Genomic DNA, 27,154 nt, shown 5'->3' on the forward strand with positions numbered 1-27,154 from the left:
ATTCCACTCTGAGTTAATTAAAACTGCAGAACCACACAAATGCATGTTCTCAATATCTTTAGCTAATTACAGGATTCTCCAGCACAAAGGCCCATATACACAGGGGCCCTAGGATTAATTTGGGGATCCAGGACTAGAGTACATTGAACAGAGTGAAGCCTGGCCTAGCAATCCAAGGGTCTCTGCTCTCATATCAGATTTCCCACATTCACCACCAGGCTCTGCTTCAAATGCTTGTTTTAGTGTGAGTTCACCCACCAAAACCAAAGAAAATATAAACAATAGAACCCCCAGCATGCCCACAGAATTTAACCAGTGCAAAGAAAATAAGCACTTAAATGATGCCTGGTTTTTAAAGAGATTATTGCTCTTTGTACAGAATTACAGATCTGCTACAGTATAGTGCTCTTAAATTAATCTGAATGGTATCAATCAAATATTATTACAACCAACTGGTTGGTGATATGCCAGCTGTGTTCAGACCTGCATGCTCAACTGATATAGTATCTTCCCTTCAACAATATGATTTGTGACTATTTTATTCTCAAAATCATAGTGTCCACAGTAATATGAACTCTCCATAACAGCTGTCTTCTTAAGAATGTGAACTAAGCCAGCACTGTACTTTGATTGGCCTGCACACCCTCCAACTGTAAAAGGTTGTTAGTTACTAAGGTAATGGCTGCATACTGCTGTGACTTCTAAAAAGGCATAATATGTTGTCTTGTGTACATATGTATGGCATATACATACATGGAGACGTATGATAAACACTATAAACAATAAGCATAAAACTGGGCAAGCAAAGCGTTGGTAAAAATACAGTTGTTTAAAGTTGTAAAAGATTATTTTAAATACATTTTTACAAGGACACATGATATACATTCCAGTAGTTTGGCCAGAAACAGTTTTATGGTTTTGTCTATGTGACCCTGTTTACTTCATGCAGGTTTACCTTCCTCTAATGGCCAGCTGTTCTGTATCAGTGGGTTATGGTATACTGCGAATGTCCAGTGCTATTCCTGCAAGGTTAGTAACCTTTCTTCAACCTGAGCTTTCCAACCTGTCCTTTCTCAGATGTTCTGATTCCACATGGTGATCTGGACACCCTAAAGCGTCCCTGAAGTAAAGATCTTTCTTCTCATTCATCAAGAGTGAAAACATCACAGACACATTCTCCACTACCACTGCAACATCATTTACCTTTGTATTGATTTGTTTGTCAGTGACAATAAAAAGCTGAGGATTATCTTGTTGGGTCTTGCTAAGTCTTCATCTTGCTTAGCAAACAAGAAAAGAAAAGATGGCAAGACTGGTTCAAATGAAGCAAAAAATATACAGGATGATATATTTGCTTACAATATTAAATTAACACTCGATTGAGTGTTAATTTAATTAGCCATCGATTGGAACAAAGCACTCTGAAGACAATCTCTTGGAATACACAAGACCAGAAGTCTCGTTTTGAATACCTGTTTTGTAAAGAGAAAGTATAGTGCAAGCAAGTTTAATTGAAGGTCTCGAAAATAGAGGCTACAGTCTATAAATCCTGAAATCTATAAATCCTGGAACAACTGACTTCCATGGGAGTAATATGTTCTACAATGTGTGCATTAACCTACAGCTACAGAACAGCTGTATTTAGCATTTTAATAGGATACTATAATGTACATAGGCAATATTATTATATATTCTTACGTTTGAAGAAAGTACTCATTAACATAATTCACAGTTTACGTTCTAAAAGGGTCATTTCCAGAGACGGCTCATCGCACTCACTATGGACCCTGAGGTGATTCTTGGCAATCAGCAGTTGATGAGGCGCCTTGTCATGTATGAATATTGACATGAGTATTCATGAGTCTTTTGCTCCCGGATTATTATCCAGATTGTTTTCTGTGGGAGATGCGGCCAGCAGAATGACTTTAGCATCCTTTGACATTGAGACTTTGCATCGATCAGAGTCATGGATTAATCGCACCACTCAGCAAAACGCAATCAGCCCAGGAGAGCTAGTGTTACTGCTGTGTTCTACAAAGTCACATGCAGACTGGGTTTTATCATCTAAATAATGCAGGCCGTTTTCTTCCTTAGCTGCACTCAGCACTGTCTCTCATCAATCAACTGCGAAGAGTGCCATTCTCATCCTTTTTAATATGCTATTCTGTTTGCAGGTCATCTGTTGCAAGGCAGACCTTAGCATAAAGGTGCATCTGTGAAAAGCTGCAACTCAGCCCTCTAAAATACTACTTCCAAGTTATATAAATAATGCTTACCATAATTAGAAAAATTTCTGCATATGAGAAGTTCCACCAAGATAATTTTGTTTATGGTTAAAATAGACTATACATTCTAAGAATATGCAGTGAGGAGGGACATGCAGCATTTGTATTCCATGACTAAATACAGATTATATATCATTAATTCAGTTACTATTCAGTGCTCAAATGTATGACATACCTCCAATGTTATGAATCTACAAATGTACTGTACTGTGCCTCTATCTATCTATCTATCTATCTATCTATCTATCTATCTATCTATTTGTCTGTCTGTCTGTCTGTCAGTTCTTCTATCTATCTGAATGTGCAGAACATATATTTATAATATATAATTGAAAATATATCATTTCACATATAATTCATATCACAATTAATATTATAGCAATAGCTTTTCCCCCTCTTTCAAATGAAATGAGCAACACTGAGGAGATATCAGGAGAGGCCTAGTTCCGGTGCGGACAGCACTCACTTGTTGAGCTTCATGACAAAGATTTTGATGTGGCTGAAATCGGGCCGGTCCGCGGGGTCCTCGGCCCAGCAGCCCTCCATGAGGATGGACAGCTCCTCGCTGTGGCAGCTGGTGTCTGTGGTGGGCCGGAAGTACGGCTTCTGTCCGTTCCTCACCTTCTGCACGATCTCTGCAATGGAGCACACATGAACACTACGAGCCTGAGATACAGTCATGAAAATGCCAGCTTTTTCTGATATGAAGGGCATTGAAGACATGAAAAACTCTGTAAATACCTGACACGTGGAACTAGTGCATCATGACAAATGCATAGTGTTGGCGGTGGTATGCACTCTACTGAGTGCCAGCTTCTAGTCAACATGTTATATAGATAAATGATGTATGATAAAGTACTGATATCTGTTGAACACACATTACTATAATATAGTGTCTTTTGAGGTAAAAATGGTATTCAAGCTTTGCATGTCTGTGATCTTCATACCACAAAAACTTTATCTGAAAGTAATTTAGTCAGGCCCCAGAAATGGTCAGTGTTGTTTTATTTTTTGAGTGCAACGAAAGTGCACATGTGAAGTTGCATTCAAGTCAATTAAGAAAAGGAAATTCCACCTAGTATGAGGGAGCCAGAGGGCAGGACACAGCCTATTCCCAACGATGTCAGTCCAGACCCAACATTCCTACAGCTGAAATACCACATCCAGACTTTTCTTTCTTTTCTATTTCCTCCCTGAAGCTACTGATGTTAGTGGAGAAATATACAAGAGACACATTTGATGTTCAGCAGAGAGGGGAAAAGCAAACGTACAACACACAGAAGGATGAGGGAACATAAGCACGCTGTGTACTGTCCAGCTACCTTTAGGGCTCAAGTCCATGCCTTCCACGTAGAAGGGCCCATTCCTCAGGGCTATCTCCTGGAGAATGATGCCAAAACTGTACACATCCCCCTTCTGCGTGCCTTGTGGGGGATGTCTGTCATATATCAACATCTCAGGGGCTGTCCACAGTTTCTCTGAAAGGATTAACACAGAAATGGCTGAACTAAAAATAAAAGAAATCATTCCTTCCTCTGCTCCACAAAAATACATGTACATGATATGCAGTGCAGTTGTTTTGGCAATTGGACAATTGGCTGCCCAGCTGTTTCTTGGACTGCTGTGTGTTGTAGCATCATTAGTCCATGCACAAAACAGCTAACAAAAGGTCTAAATAATTCTAATTGAGGAATTTGCATTTAGAGTGTTGCTGTTGTCTCTGAACATGAGGATCAAAATGTCAATGCCAGTGAAGCAGATCATCATGGATCATCTCTTACAGACTGCATGGCATACACAATCAACCACTTCATTAGGTATTTATTATTTTAAATTAATTGTTTATTTTTTAGACCTATTGGCCTTCTCTTGCTGTAGCCCATCCACTTCAAGGTTAGGTGTGTTGTGTATTCAGAGGTGCACCTCTCTGTGTGGTAATGCATGGTCATTTGAGGTACTGTCACCTTCCTGTCAGCTTGAAGCTGTCTGACCATTCTCCTTTGACCTCTCTCATTAACAAGGCGCTTTTCGCCCAGGACTGCCACTCTCTGGATGTTTTTTTTGGTTTTCGCACAATTTTCTGCAAACTCTAGACAGTTGTGTGTGAGAATCCCTGATCAGCAGTTTCTGAGACAACAATTATTCCATGGTCAAAGTCACTGGGCTTCATTTGTCAATATCTCCCTGTGTACATTTATGTGTGATCAGAAACCGATTCTGCCGGATTTATCAAACACGTGTAGACACAGCTCATCTATCATATCCATGTATGTATGTTGAATACTACCAATCAATCAGAAACAAAAGGCGTGTGCACAGGACTTATGATTAGCATAAATTGACGCCCAAAAAAAAAAAAGAGATTGCCACGAAGAAACTTCGCTTTAAATTGCTATGTAGCCTACACATGATCAGATTTTGTTTTCATTATGACAGTGTGTGCTACAGCTACTTTGTAACATCATCGTCTTTGCGAACATTAGACAAACAAAAGACACGATTACTAAGAGACTGCTTGCATAACAATGACAATGTATTGCAGTATCTCAATCTGCATATCAACTATTGATTATGTTTATTAAACTCGATTGGACATGTGAAAGCTAAAAAAAACAAAACCTATTTTGTTGTAAGAATGTACCCGCCAGAATGGTTGTTTGTGACAAAAGAGAGAAGTCAGCTGTTGGGAACTTTCCCATTCGATGACAAGCACATATTCAGCTCATGGTTGATAAATGAAGCCCATTGAGTGTGTATACATACATACAGAGCATGTGTGTGTGTGTTTGTGCATGGAATACCTACTTGCATAAAGTGCATGAGAGTCCTCATTTTCAGATGATGACCGGAAGCTTGCCAGCCCATAATCTGTAATTTTCAATACGAATCGGCTATCTACCACACAGTTGGATGACTTTAAATTTCCATGTGACCCAATGTAGCTGTTGTGCAGAAAATTCATTCCCTGATGAACAAAAGACAGAATAGACTATAAGAGGTGAACGCATGAATAGAAATTCAATAAAACTTTGCACAACCTTAAAACTTTGCTCATGAACAGGTCAAATTTGTTATAGTTTCTAGGTATTAACGTGTTGCCTATAACTTACTGTGTAAACACTGAACATAAAGGAAAAACTAAATACATTTGTGAAGCTATATTGCTAGTCACAACAGATAACGACAAACAATGTTGCACATCTCACATACCTTTACTATATCATTGATGAGTGAATAACGAAACATCCAGTCCAAGTTTATACTTTCATTCTCCAGTATATCCTGAAAATAAACCAAAGCACTGCTCTCATATGTCTTAAGAGCAAACACATATACCTGCCAGATAAGAGCTTATTTCATGGCATTAATGACAAATGTAACAACATTTTAATTATGACATAATGCCATATACTGTATGTTATACACTCAGTGAGCACTGTATTAGGTAGACCTGTACATCAGCTGGTTAATGCAAATATTTAATCAGCCAATCACGTGGCAGCAACTAAATGGTCAAGAGGTTCAGCTGGTTTTCAGACCAAATGTCAGAATGGGGAAGAAATGTGATCTAAGTGACTTTGACCATAGAATGAGTGATGGTGCCAGAAAAGGTGGGTTGAGTATCTGCTGAAACTGCTGATCTCCAGGGATTTTCACACACAACAGTCTCTAGAGTTTGCAGAGAATGGTGTGAAAAACATAAAACATCCTGTGAGCAACAGTTCTATGGCCAAAACCGCGTTGTTAATGAGAGAGGTCAGAGGAGAAGTGCCAGACTGGTCAGAGCTGACAGGAATGTGATAGTAACGCAAGTACAAAAATAAATCTAATAAATACCTACTAAAGTGCTCAGTGAGTGGATATGTGTTGATTTTAAAACTGCCACATACCCCATATACATAAAGTTTGGTTTTCTCTGGAAAGTGTTTATTTTTCTGGGAACTATGGATATCTGAACCTGCAGCATGCACAAAATAAATTCACTTTGACCATTGACACAATAGAGAAGGCCCAGGGGGCAAATTAACTGCCCCTGCCTCTCATCAAACAAAGTAGGACTCTGCTGTTCCCAGTGTAAAGTTAAGATCAAAGCAGCTGACAACCATGAAACCCAGATATGTTTCAATGCCCATTCTTTGTCCAGAGAAACAAGCTATTTAGAAATGGCTGAGCTTCTTACACAAATTACTGCGCACAATCATGTAAATGAATGAATACTTGAAGAACTTTTACTCTTGCACATTTTACACACAACCAAACGAAATTGCAATCAACAATGGAATGCGTAATATAGGATGGAAATTCAAATATTTCTCTGGCACTACCTCCCTATACAATATGATAAATACATTTCCAGAAACTAAAATTCTTCCAATTGCTTCAGGATAATTTGGTGGGACAGACCAAAGGATACATCAGACTACATAAAGTTTTCTGACATTGCTGAATACAGACAGAGGTATCAAATACACCAAAATAGACAAAAACAGCAATCTAAATGTTGGGAAGCTATTATAGGCACATACAGTTGCTAGCTTGTGACACAAGATTGCCCCCAGCACACCTGGCAGCCTGTTATTAGCTCTTTAAAGCAGTTCATTCAAAGCTGTTTATCTTGCCCCTGTTTAAAGGGTCTGCTCCATTCCCATCAACTGTGAGACTTGGAGGGATTATGGAAAGACTGCAGTGGAAAAAGATAGAAGTGTCTGGAGGATTTGGCACCAGTTATAAAGCCCATGTTTCTGTTTTAGTTAAAGAAAACAGTTTCAATCATGCTGAGATGTGCTCAGCGTGATAAAAGGATAAAACACACCAGCACTGAGTAATTGTAAAAAAGGAACATGAAATTATAAACCAGTCATAACAAGTGAATCAAAGAGTAATCTGCTGTTAAAATGATACAACTTTAAATGTTTCCTCCACACTGTTGCTGAATATGAGAAGATAACTTTCAGGGGTTTACCTGCTTTACCTGCTTTAGATTAGATTACTAATATTTATTCCCTGATTTTGTTCCTTTTCAATATTACATGTACTTCTACATTGACATATAACAAAAACTATACACATACTATTTACAATATTCTTTTTAAGAACAATGGAAATATTTTTCCTTTAAAACAATGCATGCCCATGCCTAAGGCTGAATCATATTTATAGGTGAAGATGATTATCAATCATTAGCTCAATACGATTTGAATTTAAATAAGCTCTCATGCCATATTAAGGCGTTATTTCTCAGGCTTAAATACCTTTATTTCTGCGATTTACTTAAAAATAGTGAAGCCGGAAGAACATTTCTCAGCAGAACCAAAGTAGCTTCAAATGAGGTGCGTAAGGTCAATTGAAATGGTGTTATACAAGAAAAGCATTTGAAGTAAAAATAGCTAATGAAGTATTGTTTTTGGATGAGTAACCCTACCTGCAGGCTCCCCCTGGGGCAGTACTCCGTCACGATGCAGATGTTCGGCGGGTCAATGCAGGCGCCTATGAACCTGGTTAAGTGGTTGAACTGAACATCTCTCATCTGTGAACACATAAATAGCAAGCCACAAACAAATGTAAAACCACAGTAAGCAAGTACGACAGGGAGCAAATAATGTGGTTTAAATACTGTGCACTATAATATAAAACATTAACTAGAACTACACCATTATGATATATAATGAAAAAAAACCTCTAAAAATGCAGCTATTGTTTGCACAAATGTTTTAATAAGTTTAGGTTTTAAGCGTAATTCTGAAATATGAAACACGTCTCTAGTCACTGTAGATTAGAAATGCACTACAATAGCCAGAAAATATCACTTATTACACACCGATAAAGTGTTACTGATCTCCAGGAAAAAAACAATTATCTGATAAGTTAAAGCAACCTCCAGTTACAGATAGCTAAAAACTCACATCAACAAGAAGAACTATGCACTGTCAATTAAAAATTAAAAATGGCAACAACTTAAAGACTTCCTCTGTAAATGAAAAGTGCACAGAAACAAGCGAGTCGTGGGTAAGCTATACTTTTAACAGTAAAAACATCCCTAAGGGACTACCGTACCACACCATAATGAGATTCTGACACTTGGCTTGTTAGCATTAAGAGTAGACGGGCCAGATGGGAGAGAATCTGTCAAATGTGACACGATACGGGAGTACTCTCCTGCCGTCCGTTGGCACTGAGCAGGTTTTTGTCCTTTAAGAGCTCTAAAATGCATTGACATTAGTGGATGGCTAGAGGCCTGCTGACACAATGTGGGGAGGTGTGAATAAATTGAACATGGGTAGCTGTGTGTGAGTCAGAGTTATGAGTATACATCCTTCTTCTAAACAGACAAAAATAGAGATATGGAGTGTGCATTGTGCCGGAAGGCAAGGTGGTTGAGTGAGAGGGAAAAACACTGTTGGTAACAGTGTGAGTTTCTCTCACCAGGGTGACGTTAATGTGATAAGAGTGAGGTAAAAGAGTGCTTCGTACATTAGCACAGTGAACTCTAACAAGTGAGACAACTGAAAGCAAAATGCTGATTAAATTCAGAACATGATTTTTAAATGTCAAGTGTTGCTAGTATACATGCATTCAGGATGCCATTTTGGATAAAGAATCAGGGATCCATCACCCACTAATGATATATTTGACACTAGGGGCTTGGCATTTCAGCGATGTCCCCACACCAATAAACTCAGAAAGCTGAAAGCAGGGGCCCATTAATATTCAAAGACAGGGAGTCTTCAGTTCGGATTCAAATGACTTATAATATAAAATCATTGAAAGAGTCAATCCTTTGGAATGATAATGCAAACCAGGCTTGGATACTCAATTTGGAGGGACAATAGGGACCACAGAACACAAGATAATTGGAAATATTTAGGAGAGCTTATAAAACATTTAATGTAAGCACACAGCATGCTGCATAATATTGGTAGAAATATTAGCCAAATAAATATATTGCATTGCTGTTGCATCATTTACCGATAATGAGTTACCAAACTAAACTTTTTCCAATGCCTCAATGAGTATTAACTCATGTACTGATTCCAGTTAATGATCTGTTTTTAACCTCAACCCCTTCTTTATTTTAAACACAAGCCTGAATCTAACATGCCCAAAATAAAATGAATAATTTTGACTCCAGGCATAAAGCTGGTCTGCTAATCCTAAAATATGTTTTAAGTGGATATGGATGTTTGTGCCTGGTGGGCTTCGACACAGTCACTGTTCTGGACTAAAAATGAGTATTCCACAGTTGTTTAGCTGACACCTTTATCCAAAGCGACTTGCAGTTGATTAGATTAAGCGGGGGAGCGATGTGGGGTTTGATCCTTGCTCAAGGGCCCAACAGCTGCACAGAACTTATTGTGGCTACACTGGGGCTTGAGCTACCAACCTGGCGGGTCCCAGTCATGTACCTTACCCACTAGGCTACATGCTGCCCCAAAGCAATGTTGTTATTTCTAAGCAATGTCTAGGCAGGTTTCCAAAAAGGCCTTTGGAGACTCCAAAAGAACACTTTAAATTATATTATGGGTCATGCAAGGTGGAAAATACTATATATTGTACATTATATACTCCTTATAAGATGTGTGTTGAAATGAGGCAATTCCCCCTGCATCTCTCTCCACCTTGCTCAAGTGAGGCCTCCAATGCAAACTCTTCTTAGAGCCTTGAGGCATAAAGTCTTAATAATTTATTTTTGCCAGTACATAACATTCTCAGCATGGGTACTTAAAAAGTTTGTTTACGTGGGTTAAATGTCATTTCACTTCATTGGCTAAAATGCTCCTCAATCATCACTATAATAGCTTGCCACTAGCTGGCTGTATACTGAGCGGAGGTTATACTGTAGTTGCTTGTCCCATTAGCTGTACTAAGAGTCTGCTGGCCCAGTACTGGTCACAAAACTTGTAGCTGAGTGTTCCAGAGAGTCTGTACAAACCAGAGATAATAACATTCCTATGTGCACAATGCTTGGGGTGTACAACACCAAAACGGGCAGCAATGATAATTCCTCCGGAAAACAATGGGCATTCTATTGCTGTTTATTGAAACTACTATGGATTCTGTTCTCTGGATCCTTGCCGTGATAACAATACCAACTTTACCCGATTCGTGTCATCTGTGGAATTCCAAAACTCATAGAAGGTGAGGACCCCTCGAGTTAGTTTTGCCACAACACACGTTACAAAATAAGGAACTATTGTCACTAAAACATAAAATAGTGAAAAGAGATAGAACTGTGAGTCTTTAAAAACAACCCAAGAGTACACGTGAACGATAAAAATAGACAATCATAATCGGCATCTGAAAGTTTACAATGGATTCTTTGTTACATAGATTTAGTTGCATGTTCACGGGCCTGAATTCCTCCAATTGTATGCAGCCATTTTAATGGTTTTCAGTAATAAACAAGCACAGCTGTCAAATAGCAAATACCACTAAATCATTTCTTGCACATATACTGTAACTCCCTCTATCAGGGCTTTTAATCTAAATCAGAGAAAAAAAACAACAAAAAAATCAAATTAAAATAAGCCTTGGAACAGTCACTGAAGTCTCTCATCTAATGACAATTCAAGTTCCTTGGCATTGTATTCATAGAGGCAAAATATGAAAATGGCTACAATTAGCTAGAATTAGTCTATAATGAAAAATGTTCAGTGTGAGTCACAAATTAAACAACTGTTGTAACTTTCTTGAAGAGGGTGTGCATGTGTGAATGGGTGGGTAGGAGTCTATTCTCATGTTGTCTCTATGAAGAGGCATTGGCTTGACAGAAATGGTCAATCCTCCCCCACCCCTACCCTGCAGATCTGTCTGTTGAGTGTCAGGAAGGGAGATGAGCAGCTACGTATCCCCTGGCAAGCCCATCTCCCCACCTGCTTTGTTCTTTCACAAGCCCCTGCCTGACAGTCTCTCAGGCCCTCTGGGCTTTAGAGGTGCTGGTAGCTCATGCTAGCCTCTCTCTGAAGAGCACCCAGGCATCCAAACCCACTCTTCTCCCTGGGGCCAGCCTCCCTGCTCCAGGGCGGATGCGTAAATCGCACCACAGAGACCAGCCGGAGCAAACACAAGCCCTAAGGTCCAGATGGGAGTGCAGTGAAAGGCTTCTCCCTGGTGTATCCACTGGAATTGATGACGAATTGGACAGAAGCTGATGTATTCGCAAAGAGGGCAGTCTGGGTTTCTCAACCCTTTGTGGGAGGAGGCTGAGGTAAAGTGTATATTCTGTCATGGAAATAAACCACTCTGCATTTGGAAAGATCACATGGTAAGGCACTCTTTTTACAGGCAGCATGGATAGCTTTCCAGAATATATAAGTTTAGTGCTTCTCAGAAAAAAGGCAACAAGCTTCCTGCTCATACTCTGCAATCAACTGCTTACAGTCCATCATCCAATATATTTATCACCTTTTAGACTGATTCAGTTACATACACATTCTTCTACTTCCCACTGACTAAGCCCTGAACAAAACATGGTTGGGCAAAACTAATTTGTCTAACTGCTGACAAATAAACGAACACAGGCCCACATGTCATTGCTTAAAAATGTTTATTTTGATGTTCACAGTCTACCACAGTTCCAATCCATGGGCCATATCCAGCTTAACTATGTACAACTGTATAAACCACTGGGTCCTAGATGAAGCTTTGCTGAACTATGGTGGGCTTAGATTCAGTTGTGTTTGGCTTCCATTAATGCATGGATTCAATGACCATTTGCTTTTACAACAAAATAAATGCAAATGCTTGGGTGAGTTCATTTTGAGTAGTCATACAGTTAAAATCATCATCCCATCACTATTGAAATCAGATGTATACACCTGACACAATCACGGTTCTCATCACCAAGGTAAACATGTACGCACCCACCCACACACACAGACGCACACGCACACAGATGCACACGCACACAAGCGTACACATGCAAGTGCGCGCACACACACACACACACACACACAGGCACTTGATAAGTTCACGGTCAGCTCAGACTCACATGTTTCAGCTCAAACAGCACTTGTCTTGTCAGCTCAATCCTCTTCTTGTTCACATGCTTGATCGCCACCAAATTGCCCTGTTGGGAAAGGTCAGCCGCTGGTTAAGGATACATCTGGTTCAACCGAGGCACTGCGATATGATGTGACAAGTAGAAATCACAGGGGAATGTGTTGTCATCGTGAGGATCATTCTCCAAAGTGAGGCCTTTAGCTCCTTTATTTCTTCAAAGTCTGATAGAGTTGACAGTTGATATATTACCTCCAGGCTTTTGGATTTATGTACAGCAAAATGTTTTGTGTAAAATCAACTTGAACTCTGATAGGGTAAATATTGTTCCTCACTGGACCCATATATGCATTGGCAGAATTGATTTTGTACTGTTTGTACGTGGGGGGTTTGCCTCCCATAGTGACAATTGTCTGGCAATGGTCATTATTAGTTGTGCCTCCTGAGTTCAACCAATATTTGCAAGACAGAATGTATCCATCGCTGCTATTTACTTTGGCAAGTTTCTTTGTATAATGAAATATAATGAAATCAGAAAATAATTCAATCGGGAAATCTGGATATGCCCATATGCAAAAGGATTGCAAAGATTAGTATGTTGATTAGTATGTTGTGCTCAATGAAACATACATAAAACATAGTTATTTTACATTATATATATACCTATGTATGAAGAGGTTGTTAAAAACATATACTAGGGACACATATAAAGTATGAAGAAAATATTAAATATATATGTTTTATAGAACTGTCGTCATAAGGCACAATAAGGCACTTCACAATTTTATTTTATATTGAAATCATAAGAAATGTCATACAGATATGATATTCTGATTCCTTTCTAATATGCCACTACATATAAAAGGTACCATAAGCATGTACAAATAAATATGTTTTATAAATGTTTAATTTAGCAAAACTATACTAATCAACATACAGCATATGATTTTGACAAAACTTTTGCATGTGGTAAGTTAGTGTGTTCAGGTATTGTTTAGCTATCCTGAATTGTGACACAACACACAATGCTTCATCTTCAGAGCCATGGCAGAATTCATGCTTTGACATTTAGCTCTGAGCTAAAGGACCTGCAATATACCCACTGCCTGTGTCATCAGCACACCAAACAGTTTTCAACTGTCACATTTCTCCCAGTAATGGTGGATCTTTTTAGAGCACTCGATTGCAAAGAAGAAACAAAGTTGTTGCTAAGGAGGCTTTGCTTGACTCTGTTCTGGGGTTGGTGACAGCACGTCAAAAACTGACAAATGCAAAAAGGAGAAAAATAGCTCTTATGCATTAGGGATTTAGAGAGCAGTAAAATTGTTTCAAGAAGGTAGAAGGTATTTACCTGTTGAAAACTCAGTAATTGCAAAATGGAGTGTACTGAATGCTCTTATGTGGGCAGGTTTCAAACGATAAAAGCCCTCGTTTGAGCTGTGATGGGTGAATTATAGCCTTGCAGCTTAATGCATTAAAAACTATCAGCAGAACCTAATACACCAGAAAAGCATGATTACTGCTATAACTGAAGAGGAAATGAAGAAACTTAAGGTGCAAATAAACAGTGTACAGTACTTCCTCCAAAATATTAGTTGAATTCATAAAAAGATGATTCTACAGATACTATTAGCTCTATACTATTGTATGCAGCACAGTGTATATAGACATTGACAAGTGGAGCTGTTTGGCATTTTGTGGGGATGAAAATGCAGATAGACAGTTCGGTTGACGTAGGCAGAAGAGCCTGGCCACAGTGTGCTTAAGATAAAGGAAACTTGCACCTCTATGCCAAAACAAACGACGTAAAGTCTAAAGAAAGGGTTTATTGTTGCTTTGGGTTGCTTTGGGTTACTCTCTGCCAAGATGTTACAGGAATGTCTACATAAAGAATTTGGTAATTGTCTGTGAGAGATGAGTCACCAAATGTACGGAATCCTGCCACAGAAATGAGGAAGGTGTATAGTTTTTTTATTTCAATATTTGGTGAAGCGCTACCGCAGTATGAAAGCAATTCACGTTTTGTAAATTAAAGCTGGAATTTTGCAATGTATATTGTAATCTTATCATACGTAAATGTGCCCTATGGAGAAACACATTTTTTTATATCCACGTTGCAAAGAAAATATCATTGCACAACAGAAGCCCAACTCTCTCTTTCTGTCTTTCTGTCTGTCTACATTGAGCAGAGATAATCCTGTAAATCCCTGGTTCAAAGTAGCAATTCTGTCGCATATTCCTTACAGGGCATACAATGGAGGATATCTGATCTCACCGAGGTGACATAATGTTCTAAGCGCATTCAATGCCCCTCAGCATTTGCGAATCTGTGCAAATGGAACCCATAGCATCGATGAGTCAATCCTCCATTTTGCTATTAACTGTGGTCAGCCACAGTCTGCATTTCTCCCCAGTATCATTTTTTAAAAAGACTGAAACGTCTGGTCTGCGCATTGCAGTGCGATTATTTTCACCGCTTCGTAGATCAGGAGGCTCACATTCAAGCGGTCCACAGCGCCCACTCGCTCTCCGCTCTGCCTGTGTGTATGTGTGCGTGTGGGTGGAAAATGTCAGAATGCAACCTTACCTTGAAATAGCCTGTTTTTGCAAATAACTGATACTTTCCATGTGCTGTTATCAGGGAGCCATAGCTGGATCCTCTCTGAAAGAAGCCACAGAGAAAACACACAGAAATAAGAGATGGTCCATAGATAGATTAAAATATGCTATAAAAAGTGAGCATACACAGGGACAGGCCATAATTAGCCTGTATTCGCTTGTCTTATCACACCAGATACACACAGGATCACAGTTGTCCTCAGTGAAGACACACCTACTGTCTGTAACATAGGTGCATAAGTGGCACATAGAAGAGAGACTTATAAACTTGTGTTTACTTGCTGGAGAACAGTATTCAAGAAAAGTCTAAGGGGTTTAAAATTTTGCAATATTATATGATCACCACTCAGTGGTGGAAAATATATTCATGTCTTGGTCTGTAAAAGGAAGGTGGACATAGATTTGCCAAAGCATTGAAACACAACAAATACTTACATATGGAAAATAGTAAAAAGATCTAATAGTAAAAAGCTACAGAAATATATAGATGTAGAAAGCTTTTTTTTAAGGAGAGCAGACAGTCCGCCCTCTGTATTGTCTGACTGCAGAGAGGACTACACGCTTTAGCGGTACAGAAAGTGTCATGGTTGGCCACACGGGGGAATCATGTATGATCATCCACCACCCTATGTTCTGTGCCACAGTCTTGCCTGTGCTGACTTCATTTAATGTTACGTAAAAATGAATTCCACAGAAACTGAGATTCCTCCCAAAAAATACATTCAGTATATTATATTGATGGGGTTTTAGGGCAAACATTGAGCAATGTTCATATGGGCTTGCATGGGGTGTGCAAGGTACTATCTCCATCAGAGCACATGGACAATGTGTCCTGCAGCTTTACTCTGACATGGCAACCGGTTGCAAGAAGAACAGAGAAGAATACTGGATCCAGAATAATAATCGTTAGAACTACAGAAAGTACTGCCATAGGAGAGTGGTCCAATCTATATATATATAAAAAAACACCTCCATGATTTTTGTTTAGAAATGTTGATATTTCTCTTACCTCATGCAAACAATTCTCTGTGGAAACACTGAAAATATTCTTGGCAACCTCTATTTATCACAAACATGTTCATGCGTGTCAATAATAAAAGCAAGAATTCAGAAAGATTTTGGTGTTCAACCCATCTTGCATTTCAAGAACCATTAAGTGGGTCTATGATGTTTTCGGGTTGTGTAGCAGCTAGTGACACATAACATATTGTGCAGGTGGAAGAAAGAATGGATTCAACTTAATATCAGCACAGCCTAGGGTGCATTTACACCTGGCAAAAGCAGACATAAGTATCCGTATGCAGAGCTGTCATCTTTTGACCAGCAGCGTGTTTGCACCCAACATTAAAATAGGCCCTGCACGCTCCCACTGTCCAGTCTGTGATCAGATTTCACTTTCCCTCACATTAATTAAGTAAAGTACACTGTAGCACCTCAGCCGGAGGGCATGGCCAGCGGATAGACATGCAGGGCTTATACGAACAATGTGGGGCCCAGGAGAAGATACACCCCTCCATGCAACGTATCAATGTCTTTGCAACCAGGGCATGCAGAGACCATCTCCAAAGATTAAGATCTTCAAAGCAGCCACTGTGATGGGCACAACTGTGCAAAGAAGACTGTAGACATGTGAAAGGAGCCAGGAGTACTGCAAGAACATGGTGCCAAATGTGTTCCATGATGGTGAGATGCAGGGAAGGTTTTCAGTCAAGAAGAGACACAGGCACGCATGATCTCTCTGCTGTCCCGGTCCAAAAGCCTGTCACTGTGGCCTTGTGGTGGCCGACCACTGGAGCTGGCAATAGAACAATATTTTTCTAACAAAAGCATCAGTGTTTAGCCTACATTTGCACATGATGTGTCAAATGCAATAACAATGGGAGAGAGGCTCCAGGAAATGGTGTCTGGTTTGAGGAGAGCAGTTTGAGAGGCGCTTTTCCCCTGTGAGCAGAGGGTCCCAGATCCCCATCCCTGCCCCAAAGGGCAGCCCAGAGCCATTACATTAACAGGAAAGGTCGTCACTCGGCTGTGTTACAGGCTACACGGGCATGACTGAATAACTGCAATAATAATTGTAACAAAAAAAACTTCACATATCTCGGAGTACTTCACAACAAAAAAAAAAACTGTGAACTGTTCATACAGTTTGTTGTATGGAATAAAGTGGAATAAATATGGACACAATGGGTCTTCGTCCCCCTCCGGATATGGGTCAGTTGATCTGCATTTACACTTGCCCTTTAACATCGGATCACATCAGTTGTAGCCATAAATCCGCTCACAGTCAGAATTTATGCCAGATACAAATGGGGCCCTAGAAACTAATATTCTAGAGTCAGTGAATAATTTAAAGATGAAAAGAGTCTGGATATTTCAACAAGACAATGATCCAAAACATATCTCAAAATCAACAACTACTTACAGTATATACTTATTCTAATGAAGAACTTATGTTGAGAGGTGTGTATAAATTCTGGCTTTAAACATACAGCAGTAACTCAAAAAGGGCACTACAGATTGAGCCAAGTGAAGTAAAGCCCTGATTTCTAACCAGGGTGGAACCACGCCAACAACATCTACCCCCCTATACATAGAGAAGGCGAGGCATGTTAAATTGGACCTAGCGTAATTATAGTTGCTTAGAAGTGGATTATCTAGCCTGATTAAGAAGAGGGTCTTCAGCATAAAGTACTACTTGGTGAAGCTTAGCTATTGAACCCCCAGTGAGCCACTGAATCTGTGGCTCATTGATCCGATGAAAAAGCAACACCACAGCACTGGAAATGCACTAAAGGGGGTAAAACACATCGGGGACGAGTGAGATCAGTCACCCACAGAGAATTAACAGCTCTTTTACAGTCCCTGAGATGAAAGTCACATTGTAAATGGAGCCATTGCCACTACCGTCAAAAAGCCCCCCCCCATTCATACCAAGAAGATGGATATAAAGTGCAGTACTTGTGAGATGATGTAGAACAGGTCACACCAAAGAAGCTCAGTTGTTTCAGCTTCTCCAAGGCAAACTTCCAACAAGCTAGCAACCAGCTCAAAATTACTGTTGGAGACCCCTGCTAAATTTAATCTCAAAGACAAAACATGTTCACACAAATGATACAATAATATGTGAACTTATCTACTTGTTACTTGTTCTCTCTTTACTTTGAGGGCTTGGTGGTGATTCTATATAATAACTGAAATGAAATATATTATTTGTTCAACTCTATCATGTTAATCTTTAGGACCTTTAATTCAATTATTCAATTATGACCACTACCTACCATACTGTAAACCAAGCCTTTCAGCACTGATGGATTTTAAAGGCAGAGCATTAATACCAACTGGACAGTGAGTGGAAGAAATCGCCCTGTGGTCTGAATCAGTTTGAATCTCTGTCAAGCCACTGCCTTAAGTTTTTGGAAAGGTTTTAAGCAAGATTCTAGGTCATATCAGTCCAATGCAAAGGATGTAAAATATTATTGTTATATGTGCCTTTACAATGGAGTAGTGGATGCATATGCAAATCTAATATGTGATCTCCATTCATTCATTCTGCATGCAAGTTCATAAGCCTTTAATTGAGCATATACGCACCCTCACCAGCATGGAATCAACACTTTTAAAAAGCTGCAAATAAAAGGTAGCCTGAGATGGAGAGATGGGTCTCAAGTTAAGTACAGTATATCCTTACACATCACTCTTTGTGAGTCAAATGATACTTTGGTAAAAAAGAGAAATTTCTCATCTTTGGCATGTTTATGAAACACTTGAGAGCAATAAGCCATCAAGGTAAGTTTAAAACAATGGTGAGAAAGAGTCTTCAGCAAAGGAATGGCATATTAATAATTCAAAAAATCACATAAAATTGGCTGAGATGATGCAAGAAGGATCTTTGGGAGAATAAATCAAGAACATGCCTGGCTTGATAACCAGAGATTTATTGGGTAAAAATATTGTAAAAATAGGCATTTAGTCTGACAACTTACTTCAAAAGAGAAAAGGAGGATGGAAAGAAACTTTTGGGGCACATAATAATAGGAAAGAAGCGCAACCCGAATGAACCAGAATGAACCAGAATGAACCAGAATGAATATTGGAATTCTGTTTTAAACACACATATCTGTGCATTCATAGTGCATGAAAGAAAAGGAGATGCCAATAAATGGGTATACTGGAATACCTCTGACAGAATGAATGCAGGGGAAATTATCGTAATTGTGTGTCAGTACAGTGCATAACTGTAAAGAATGCAAATATTGGCATGTTGTCTGGAAAGATCAACATTTTTCCCACATTAATATGCCAAGAAAACTGAAAGTACCTAATAAAGAGGGTGTGTGAGTGTGTGTGTGGGTGAATTACTGAAACCTAAAAGCGAATGCATAGGCATTTGGCAGAAGCCTGTTTCCTGGGACTGGAATGAGCAGAATAAGATGGCTGGAGAAAGTGTTGAAGTATTGTGTGACATGGAGCTGATGGGCAGAGCCAGACCAGAGCTTATTTTAACAATCAAGCAAAGAATGTATCTCACGCCACATACCAAATGAAGGCTCAACCACCTCCAAATTAACCACCTGGAAGACTCTCAAGAATGTCTAAACTAACATCACATTTTGACAAAACAGCTCTGTACCAAGGGCCTAAACCACATGAAATTAAACATATACTGTATGTGTGTGTGAGAGTGTGTGCACTCGGCTTTGTACACTGTCAATGAGTGTATACGTATGTGTATTCACACATGAAGATAGATATACCTGTACATAAAACAAAAGACTTTAGAACAGTGAAATGGTTTTAAAACAGAGCCATGGCAGGGAAACAAGAAAAATGCAAAAACAATCACATCTGCTCCAGTTCACTGCCTGGTAACATTCCTCAACCCCAGCTGCCTGAATTCAGATTGATGAACATCTAACAGTACATGACTAATGTTGTAAAAAACAACTCTTAAGTAACTGGAAAAAACTCCCATTGGCTATTGAATATGAATGTCAGTCTATACACAAGTTTCATGGCTGCATTCTGACTTCCTTATTTTGGCTATAATCTAAATTATTTTCAACAGCATGAAGTGAAATGAAAGACCGCATTTCTTTTGTTTCTGACTTCCTTGAATGAACTAAATGAGCTAAAAACCAGTTCCAAAGTATTTTGAGTATGATTGAACATGTAGTGATAGCGGATATAATACAAATTTCCTCAATATGTTTTTGGAAACAAGGCTACATTAAAGGCTCTGTTTTCCAGCCAGCTCATGGCATGGTGTGAGTAATCTCACTGGTGACGTGGTATTTTCGTCATGGATTTTGACGCGCTCAAGCCTGTTTGGTAAAAAAGCAGTGCACTGCGATTTAGGTGACAGAGTAGTCTGTGATTCAGACCGGCACCGACCACCTGCTCAGACCAGGTCTGTGAAACAAATGACCACCATCTTATAGAGAGGCTTTCCCAATCAATGTGCACATAATCATAACCTATTCAATATCAACCATACTGTGATACAAAGGAAACATGCATAATTAGCATTATTGTGCACTGTCCTTCATAATGTAAATTCCTCTAATTATTTCTGTTTTTAACTGTTTATGGTTATTCTCATACTGCAATGTGCATGGTACTTTATTCCATTATTTTTCTGAATGACAAGAATGACAATAAACACAACTTGAACTTGAACATTTTAATTATGTGACTGTAGTTAAAATTATAGCTACATGCAAGCTATATGGATTAACTGCATCGATTATCTTCTCTCAAGCGAATGTAACATCATTTGATCATGTTCAATATCAAGTAGGCCAATAAACAACAAACAATATTAATGTTTTGTCTGGAATGTCCACCCTTAGGTAGCCTATAAATCAAGTTAATGTGTGGGTCATGCTACTCGCATAGTCTGTAGGCTTTACAGTGATTTAGAAATATTATGGGCCCTATACCACTGGAGACATAATTATATCACAAAGGTGGTTATCAACTTGCTAAGTGAATATGGGCTTTGTTAATGGACTTCTGTGCACATTCCCATTAAAGTGGGTAAACGAGCCAAGAGCAGCACGGACCATTCTCCAGCAGCGTATTTCTCACCTAAGGACAAAAAAAGACTGATCTGAACGTATGTATGCAAAGAAGATATAACATCATAACGGCAGAAAGTAACACCGTTGCTGCCAAAAAGGCTAGGGACCAGTATTGGCCAGAAATTGCGGAAAGTTCCTGAAGCTTGCATATGGAGCCAACTGTATACACTTTATGGGCCAGTTTCACAGACACAGATTAAGCCAAGTCCGAGACTAAATAACATTTTGAATAGGGATTCAAACTCAATTTAGTTCCTTGCTAAGCATAATCTGTCTCTATGAAACTGCCCCTATATCTTTTGTATAGTGTATACAAAGAGAAAGCCAGTGCTAATTTGGTTTCTAAATTATCTCCGCCCTGTGAAAACACCCTTAAACTCAATGGGATCTTGCAGAATGGAGACACATTTTTCCCAAGGAGTTGATTGGCCAAAGGCCAGTGCTTTAATATGTTCAAATCCAACAGCCTGAACATAACCTGCCCTGGGTCAGGTTAGCTGCACAGCATAAGTTAGGATGGGGATATACCCCGATTTAAAGTGAGTCAGCTTCGTGATATGGAAAACCCAGGGTTAAAGCTTAATTTAGCTCACTAACTACGTAGTCTTGCTTCTTAGTACACCCCTCTGTCCTGCAACCCCGCAAAGGCAGGCAATTTTTTCTCCTCCAAATGAGATTAGTCAGTTCAGTTTAGTTTAAGTATGCCATGCCATTGTTATGAATTTATGATGGACTCACACATTATTTTTTTCTTTTGTTGAAACTCAATTTTCAGAAAAAGTGTCAGCCCTACTCCGCACCTCCCACACAACGATGTCAGTTTCCTCTTGGGAGAAGCTTTTTCTGATAAGTACACTGTCATCTTCCATTGCCGTACGAAGCCACAAAGCACAAGGCTCGCAAAGGGAATGAAAAGAGGTCATTTGATTGGCCATGATTGTATCCAGCTGCAAAACACCCACTCATATATTCTGACTAATCCAGCCCATTCTCCACGTCCACCGTGCACTTTCAACTCTGCACTTCTCACCTGTGGTCATGAGAATACCCAAATTCAGTAGCCACGCTCAGCGCACCCAAGCACTGCGCCCATGTGCCAAGCACCACTGGTTCCGGAAAAAAAGAGCTATGTGTGTTTTGGATACATTTCTAAAGGATTACTAGAGTTGGTATTTCCTTTGTTTTGCTAGTAACCCCCCCCAACACACTAGGTTGTTACCTACCAACCTAGTTACCTCCAAAACTGCTACATGGACTGAAATAAAAACAGCTGTTGAAATAAATGCTCACACTGAGGACATAAATACCAGCATTGCAGTGTTTTTGTGGAAAATAACTGTGTCTTAGAAAGAACAATTTAATTGTTGCGTAATTCATAAATAGATGTTTAAACATTGTGTTCTCATCACACTGGTGCTGTAACCTGTGATCATATGTGTCAAAGGTTTAAAAACAACATCACAAATATTCCTTAACAATTTGTTCATACACTCAGTGAGCACTTCATTTGGTATTTATTACTTATTTTTTAGACGTATTGGTTCTTCTGCTGCTGTGGCCTATCCACTAAAAGGTTTGACATGTTATGTGTTCAGATATGCTCTTCTGCATACCACTGTTATTTGGTATGCAGTGGTATGTGTGGTTATTTGAGTTACTGTCACCTTCCTGTCAGCTTCGACCAGTCTGGCCCTTTTCCTCTCATTAACAACAAAGTGCTCACTGGATGTTTTTTGTTTTTCTCTGAAAACACTAGAGACAGTTGTGCGTGAAAAACAGCTGAACCTCTTGACCACGTCTGCATGATTTAACGCATTTAGTTCCTGCCACATGATTGGCTGATTAAATATTTACATTAACAAGCTGGTGTACAGGTTTACCAAATGAAGTTGTCACTGAGTGCATATATGTCATTTGAAAATAACAGCAGAATTGCAGCGTTTGTTTTGCACTGCAGAAGAAGAGCAGCTCTGGGCTGAGGCATCCTTACCTGTGAGATGGTGAGGCGGCTACCTGCACACTTGTGATATTTGTTGGGACTTTCAAACTGCAGCTCCTCCCATCGTATTCTCCACAACATCCCAGCCAGCTCCTTCTCCAGCTTCAGCTTCCTGGAATTATAAAAGCAAAACAAAATGTAGTCTTAAAAAGTACAATAACACGGCATCCTTCATTTGTTGTTGATGTTTTAATTCATGCCACTCTGGCCTTTCTCCTGTTCAGATGAGGGAGGTTACTGTATAGCCTCATTGTGCACTTCAAGACGGTGGATTGTTATTTAGTTGTGTTTTCTGAACCTACTACTGGCCCCTGGAATACTACTGCAACTTGGAACCCAAATTGCTTTGGTTTCACTGATTATGAGGTATGCTTCTGAGCCATTACATTTTTGGTCTTGTTAAATATATTTCACAAGCAGAATCACTGGAACAGTAGCCACATGCAATGCAGTGCTGGTGCCAGACACTGTTTTCACAGTTATGCCAGGAAAGCTTTGGAATACTTAGCTAAATGTAAACAAATGTTCTAAAATCATTAACTAGAATGTAGAATTATCAGGTGAATTTTATTGATTTGTATCATAGTGCACTGTGCACAGCACTTTCTCCTCAGAGTGCACGGACACTCTTTCCCATTGGCAGATTCAAAGGGGTTCGAACCTACCTCAAACCCTGTACAAAAACAGGAAAACTATCAAGTCATTTTTTCATGCAGTATTTAATTGCTTAGAACCTCAAGTTTTGAGGGGAAAATCATGATTGTTTGATACATTTAAAACAGCCAGGAAACTGAAGCATTCCATTGACATCTAAAGAGGCGCAAAACACTTCCAGCTGGTGCCAATTGGATAACGCAGTCTTTGCAAATAATAGTGGACTGTGCCCCACTATTGGGCCACCCCAGACTACAGTACCAGAGGCCCGTTATTTATTTTGTTAAAACCTTTTTCTTTAAGTAAAAAGGATGATTTGCATGGAGTAGGGCGGTTAGAGATTCATGGTGTTTGGACCGTTTGCTCTGAAAATGATTTCTCAGAGAAAACTCCTCTTGTTCAGTGCTACAGTGCTACAGTGCAACACCCTTTCAAAAATTCTGAGGTACTATGACCAGCAGCAACTGCCAACAGGGACATGCAACTGTCCTTCACCTTTAATCCCTTTTTAGCTGCAATATTTTCCGAATCAATACAGCCTTCATCTTTTTTCCAAATTAACCATTTATTAGTGCAGTCAGTGAATTACATTTAGGATAATACAATTTTAACTCTGGCAGAGAAACAGCCGGAAGTTAAAATTCCATAATAATCCATATACTACAAAGAGAAATATATATTTTTAAATAGCATTAGGCAAACACAAAGTGCTCAGGTTGTTTTCACATGAATTGGGGATGGTGAATACTCCCCGACACTGAAATGATGTGGTGCATGTGACCAGCAGGCAGAGAAGATGAAAGGACGAAGCTGCTTTGCTGCAAATGTGGCTCTTCATTGCTACTCTGGGCTCTGCACACAGAGCAGGAAGTGCTTCTCCTTAATTGTACATGCCGGATCAATAGCCCCATAAACAGACTCCCAACCCGCCCAAGGACATCAGCTCAGAGCAGGTGCACCGCAGATTTATGTATAAATCTACTTGGCAGACACTCTTATCCAGAACCATTTAAAAAGCTGTGATGGCAAGACGTAGTACATTAAAAGTATATAACAGTAGCAAGAAGTACAGTAATGTAGGCACCGAATGATTAGCAACAGTGACTGAGCACCAAGCAAAAATAAGCTGCAAAAATACTGCTGTACGAGAGCAACTATTTAATCGTGCACAAGGCTGCTAACAGATAAGCACATCTGCTCAGCTTGATGATATACTGCATATACATGCACGGGTAAATCTAATACTCGGTGTTGATGCTCAGCTGATCCTGGTAAAGGAAACATCAGAGCTGTGTAGGGTCTGTATTGCTGGCAAGACCAGCAGCCTTGCAGGACAATGAGAGGAGGCTATAAGGAGTGTGAGCAAGAGACTGAAGTGCTCCTACAGGCTGAGAAGGAGGGAACTCTGAGTGAGGACATGGTGGCAGTAAACAAAATGGAGGTCAGTAGGGGCAGAACATCTTGTTTGCTCTTGAATAATGTTTGTACCCTTTGCTCTGCAATGATGTCACTGTGTCACTGGCTTCATGCACTAACCGTGCTCAGACCAAGCACCGCCACTGGTTGTGCTGCAGGACAACACAGGGGTCGGGAGAGGGATGAGAAGCAACACTCTGTCCTCATCTCCAAGACAGCCCGAGATTCTATGCGTGAAGCAGAAGATTAAATTAGGTGTAAACAGCGGTGCTCTCATGAACACACATGGTAATGCTTATAGTGTGTCTGTAGTTGGGAGTCAGGTCACCATATTGGAAAACCATTGCTTTAGTTTAGTTCTGTTCTCTGTGGATGGTCTGCAAACGTCTGCAGACACATTGCACTATGCAAGGAGTCTTCAAATGAGAGATATACACAGACTTTCTCTCATCTCTCATTACCTCCTTTTCTGGCAATTTGCAGACTCATGCTGGCAAGAAGAACATGGTCAGAGGAACTCTAAAAAGTGAGCTTAAAGATAATAGCACAACATCTCTGGAGTCCCTGTACGCTTCATTTATTAGATCACTTATTCAGATGTGATGATAGCTCTTTAAGTCATCCATTACAATGTCAACATCGTTCAAGGTTGTATTTTTTTGTTTTTGTTTGTTTAGTTCACAATAACTGCTGCTTCCATTATCTTTCCAACTTATCTTTGAGATTAAAAAAGTCTTAAATTATGTCACTGACTATTGGACAAGCAGGGCCCTGCAGTATATATGCTGATTGTATATGAGCCGATGTAGCAAATTTAGTAGCTACTGGTAGCAAAGGTAGCTTCTGACATCAAGCTATTTAATAATTGTGGCTCGGTTTGTGGGAAGGAAGCAGGGCAATCCGAGGACCACGCCTACCGGTTAAGCACGCTCTCACCCTCTCGCTTTCCCCTGGTTCTGCAAAGAATAAAACGCCAATCCGGACTTTCCATATCTCCCTGTGTCCAGCTCGTCTATCCTCTCAGGGGTGTGTCACGGCGTGGGCCAATAATATATATATATTTTAAAACATTTTCTTGATTCATAATAATTCGATCAGTATCAGTTATGAAACAATGTTTTTAAAGTTTCATATTTTAAAAATAATAGACAGTTGTGCTGAATAATATGAGGGAGCTCTCTTACATTGGGAATATGCAGTTGTTTTTTCCTGGTAGGCAGCACAGTATATTTCATTGTTTTCTTTTCTCCACTCATGATAGTTATATTGATTAAGTCTAGACTGAAGAGCTATTTTGCAATTTGTTGATTTTATTCAGAAGTTTGAGTCACTACGTCAAAATAATGGTCTAAGCTCCCAGCATTTATCTGATGACAATTTGGCAAAAATCCTTGTAGCAAGGATGCTGGAGCAATATTAATACCTTTCCAGTAAAGCCCCTTCTTGAACCCTGGATAATTTGGAATATGAGCTTGAATAGTAATGAGGGTCCACGTGCTAACAAGTATTCCACCTCATTACATTCCCTCTTAATCCCAAACACTGTGATCGTTATCCTTTGTCAACAAAACCAACAAACCCTATTATACAAAAGGATCGCAGAAAGCCTGACTGCCTCTACCACTGTCTCCATCACCCTGGCAACAAGAAAAAAATCCTCTAAAAATGCTTCAAATAGATGGCATGAAGCAGCATCGCAATGATTCCAGGGGATGTGAGACACAGCACAGAAAAAGGGATTTAATATTCCAGCCAACTACACAATCATTTGTATTACAAACTGGAATTATGGTGTTTAAAATCAATAGAGACGGCAACCTAATTCTTCCAAGCCAGCAAGGAAAGATAATGTGCTCCGGTGTAGAAATGGCTTTCTAGCGCTGCAGTGCATGTGGGCTTGCAGATAGGAAGTATACTATACTTAAGGCTCTCTGTATTATTACGTGACTCTTTTTCTGGTCTGTTTGTGCATGGTAGTGTGGGCTTTATTTCATACCTTTTTACAAATTTTTAACAAAGCAATAAAAAAGCTTTCAAAATGCACAGAAGAAATTTCTGAACCCAGTGCTGAGAAGAGAATACCCACTAACAGCAATAATAGACAA

At 39.5% G+C, this 27,154-nt stretch overlaps 1 protein-coding gene across 1 annotated transcript in view; it reads right to left on the bottom strand.

The window, feature by feature from the left end:
• The window catches only part of npr2 (natriuretic peptide receptor 2), a 66,704-nt gene that overhangs the window by 12,143 nt on the left and 27,407 nt on the right, over positions 1–27,154 (bottom strand). The window contains exons 8-15 of the mRNA XM_061263110.1: positions 22,971–23,091; positions 14,869–14,943; positions 12,274–12,351; positions 7,708–7,812; positions 5,496–5,567; positions 5,091–5,250; positions 3,608–3,763; positions 2,752–2,920 (exon numbers count right to left, since the gene is read on the bottom strand). Of these exons, the coding sequence (XP_061119094.1) occupies positions 2,752–2,920; positions 3,608–3,763; positions 5,091–5,250; positions 5,496–5,567; positions 7,708–7,812; positions 12,274–12,351; positions 14,869–14,943; positions 22,971–23,091 (936 nt within the window). The remainder of the gene's footprint in view (positions 1–2,751; positions 2,921–3,607; positions 3,764–5,090; positions 5,251–5,495; positions 5,568–7,707; positions 7,813–12,273; positions 12,352–14,868; positions 14,944–22,970; positions 23,092–27,154) is intronic.

Source organism: Conger conger, chromosome 12, assembly GCF_963514075.1.
Source record: "Conger conger chromosome 12, fConCon1.1, whole genome shotgun sequence".
NCBI classification, from domain to species: domain Eukaryota; kingdom Metazoa; phylum Chordata; class Actinopteri; order Anguilliformes; family Congridae; genus Conger; species Conger conger.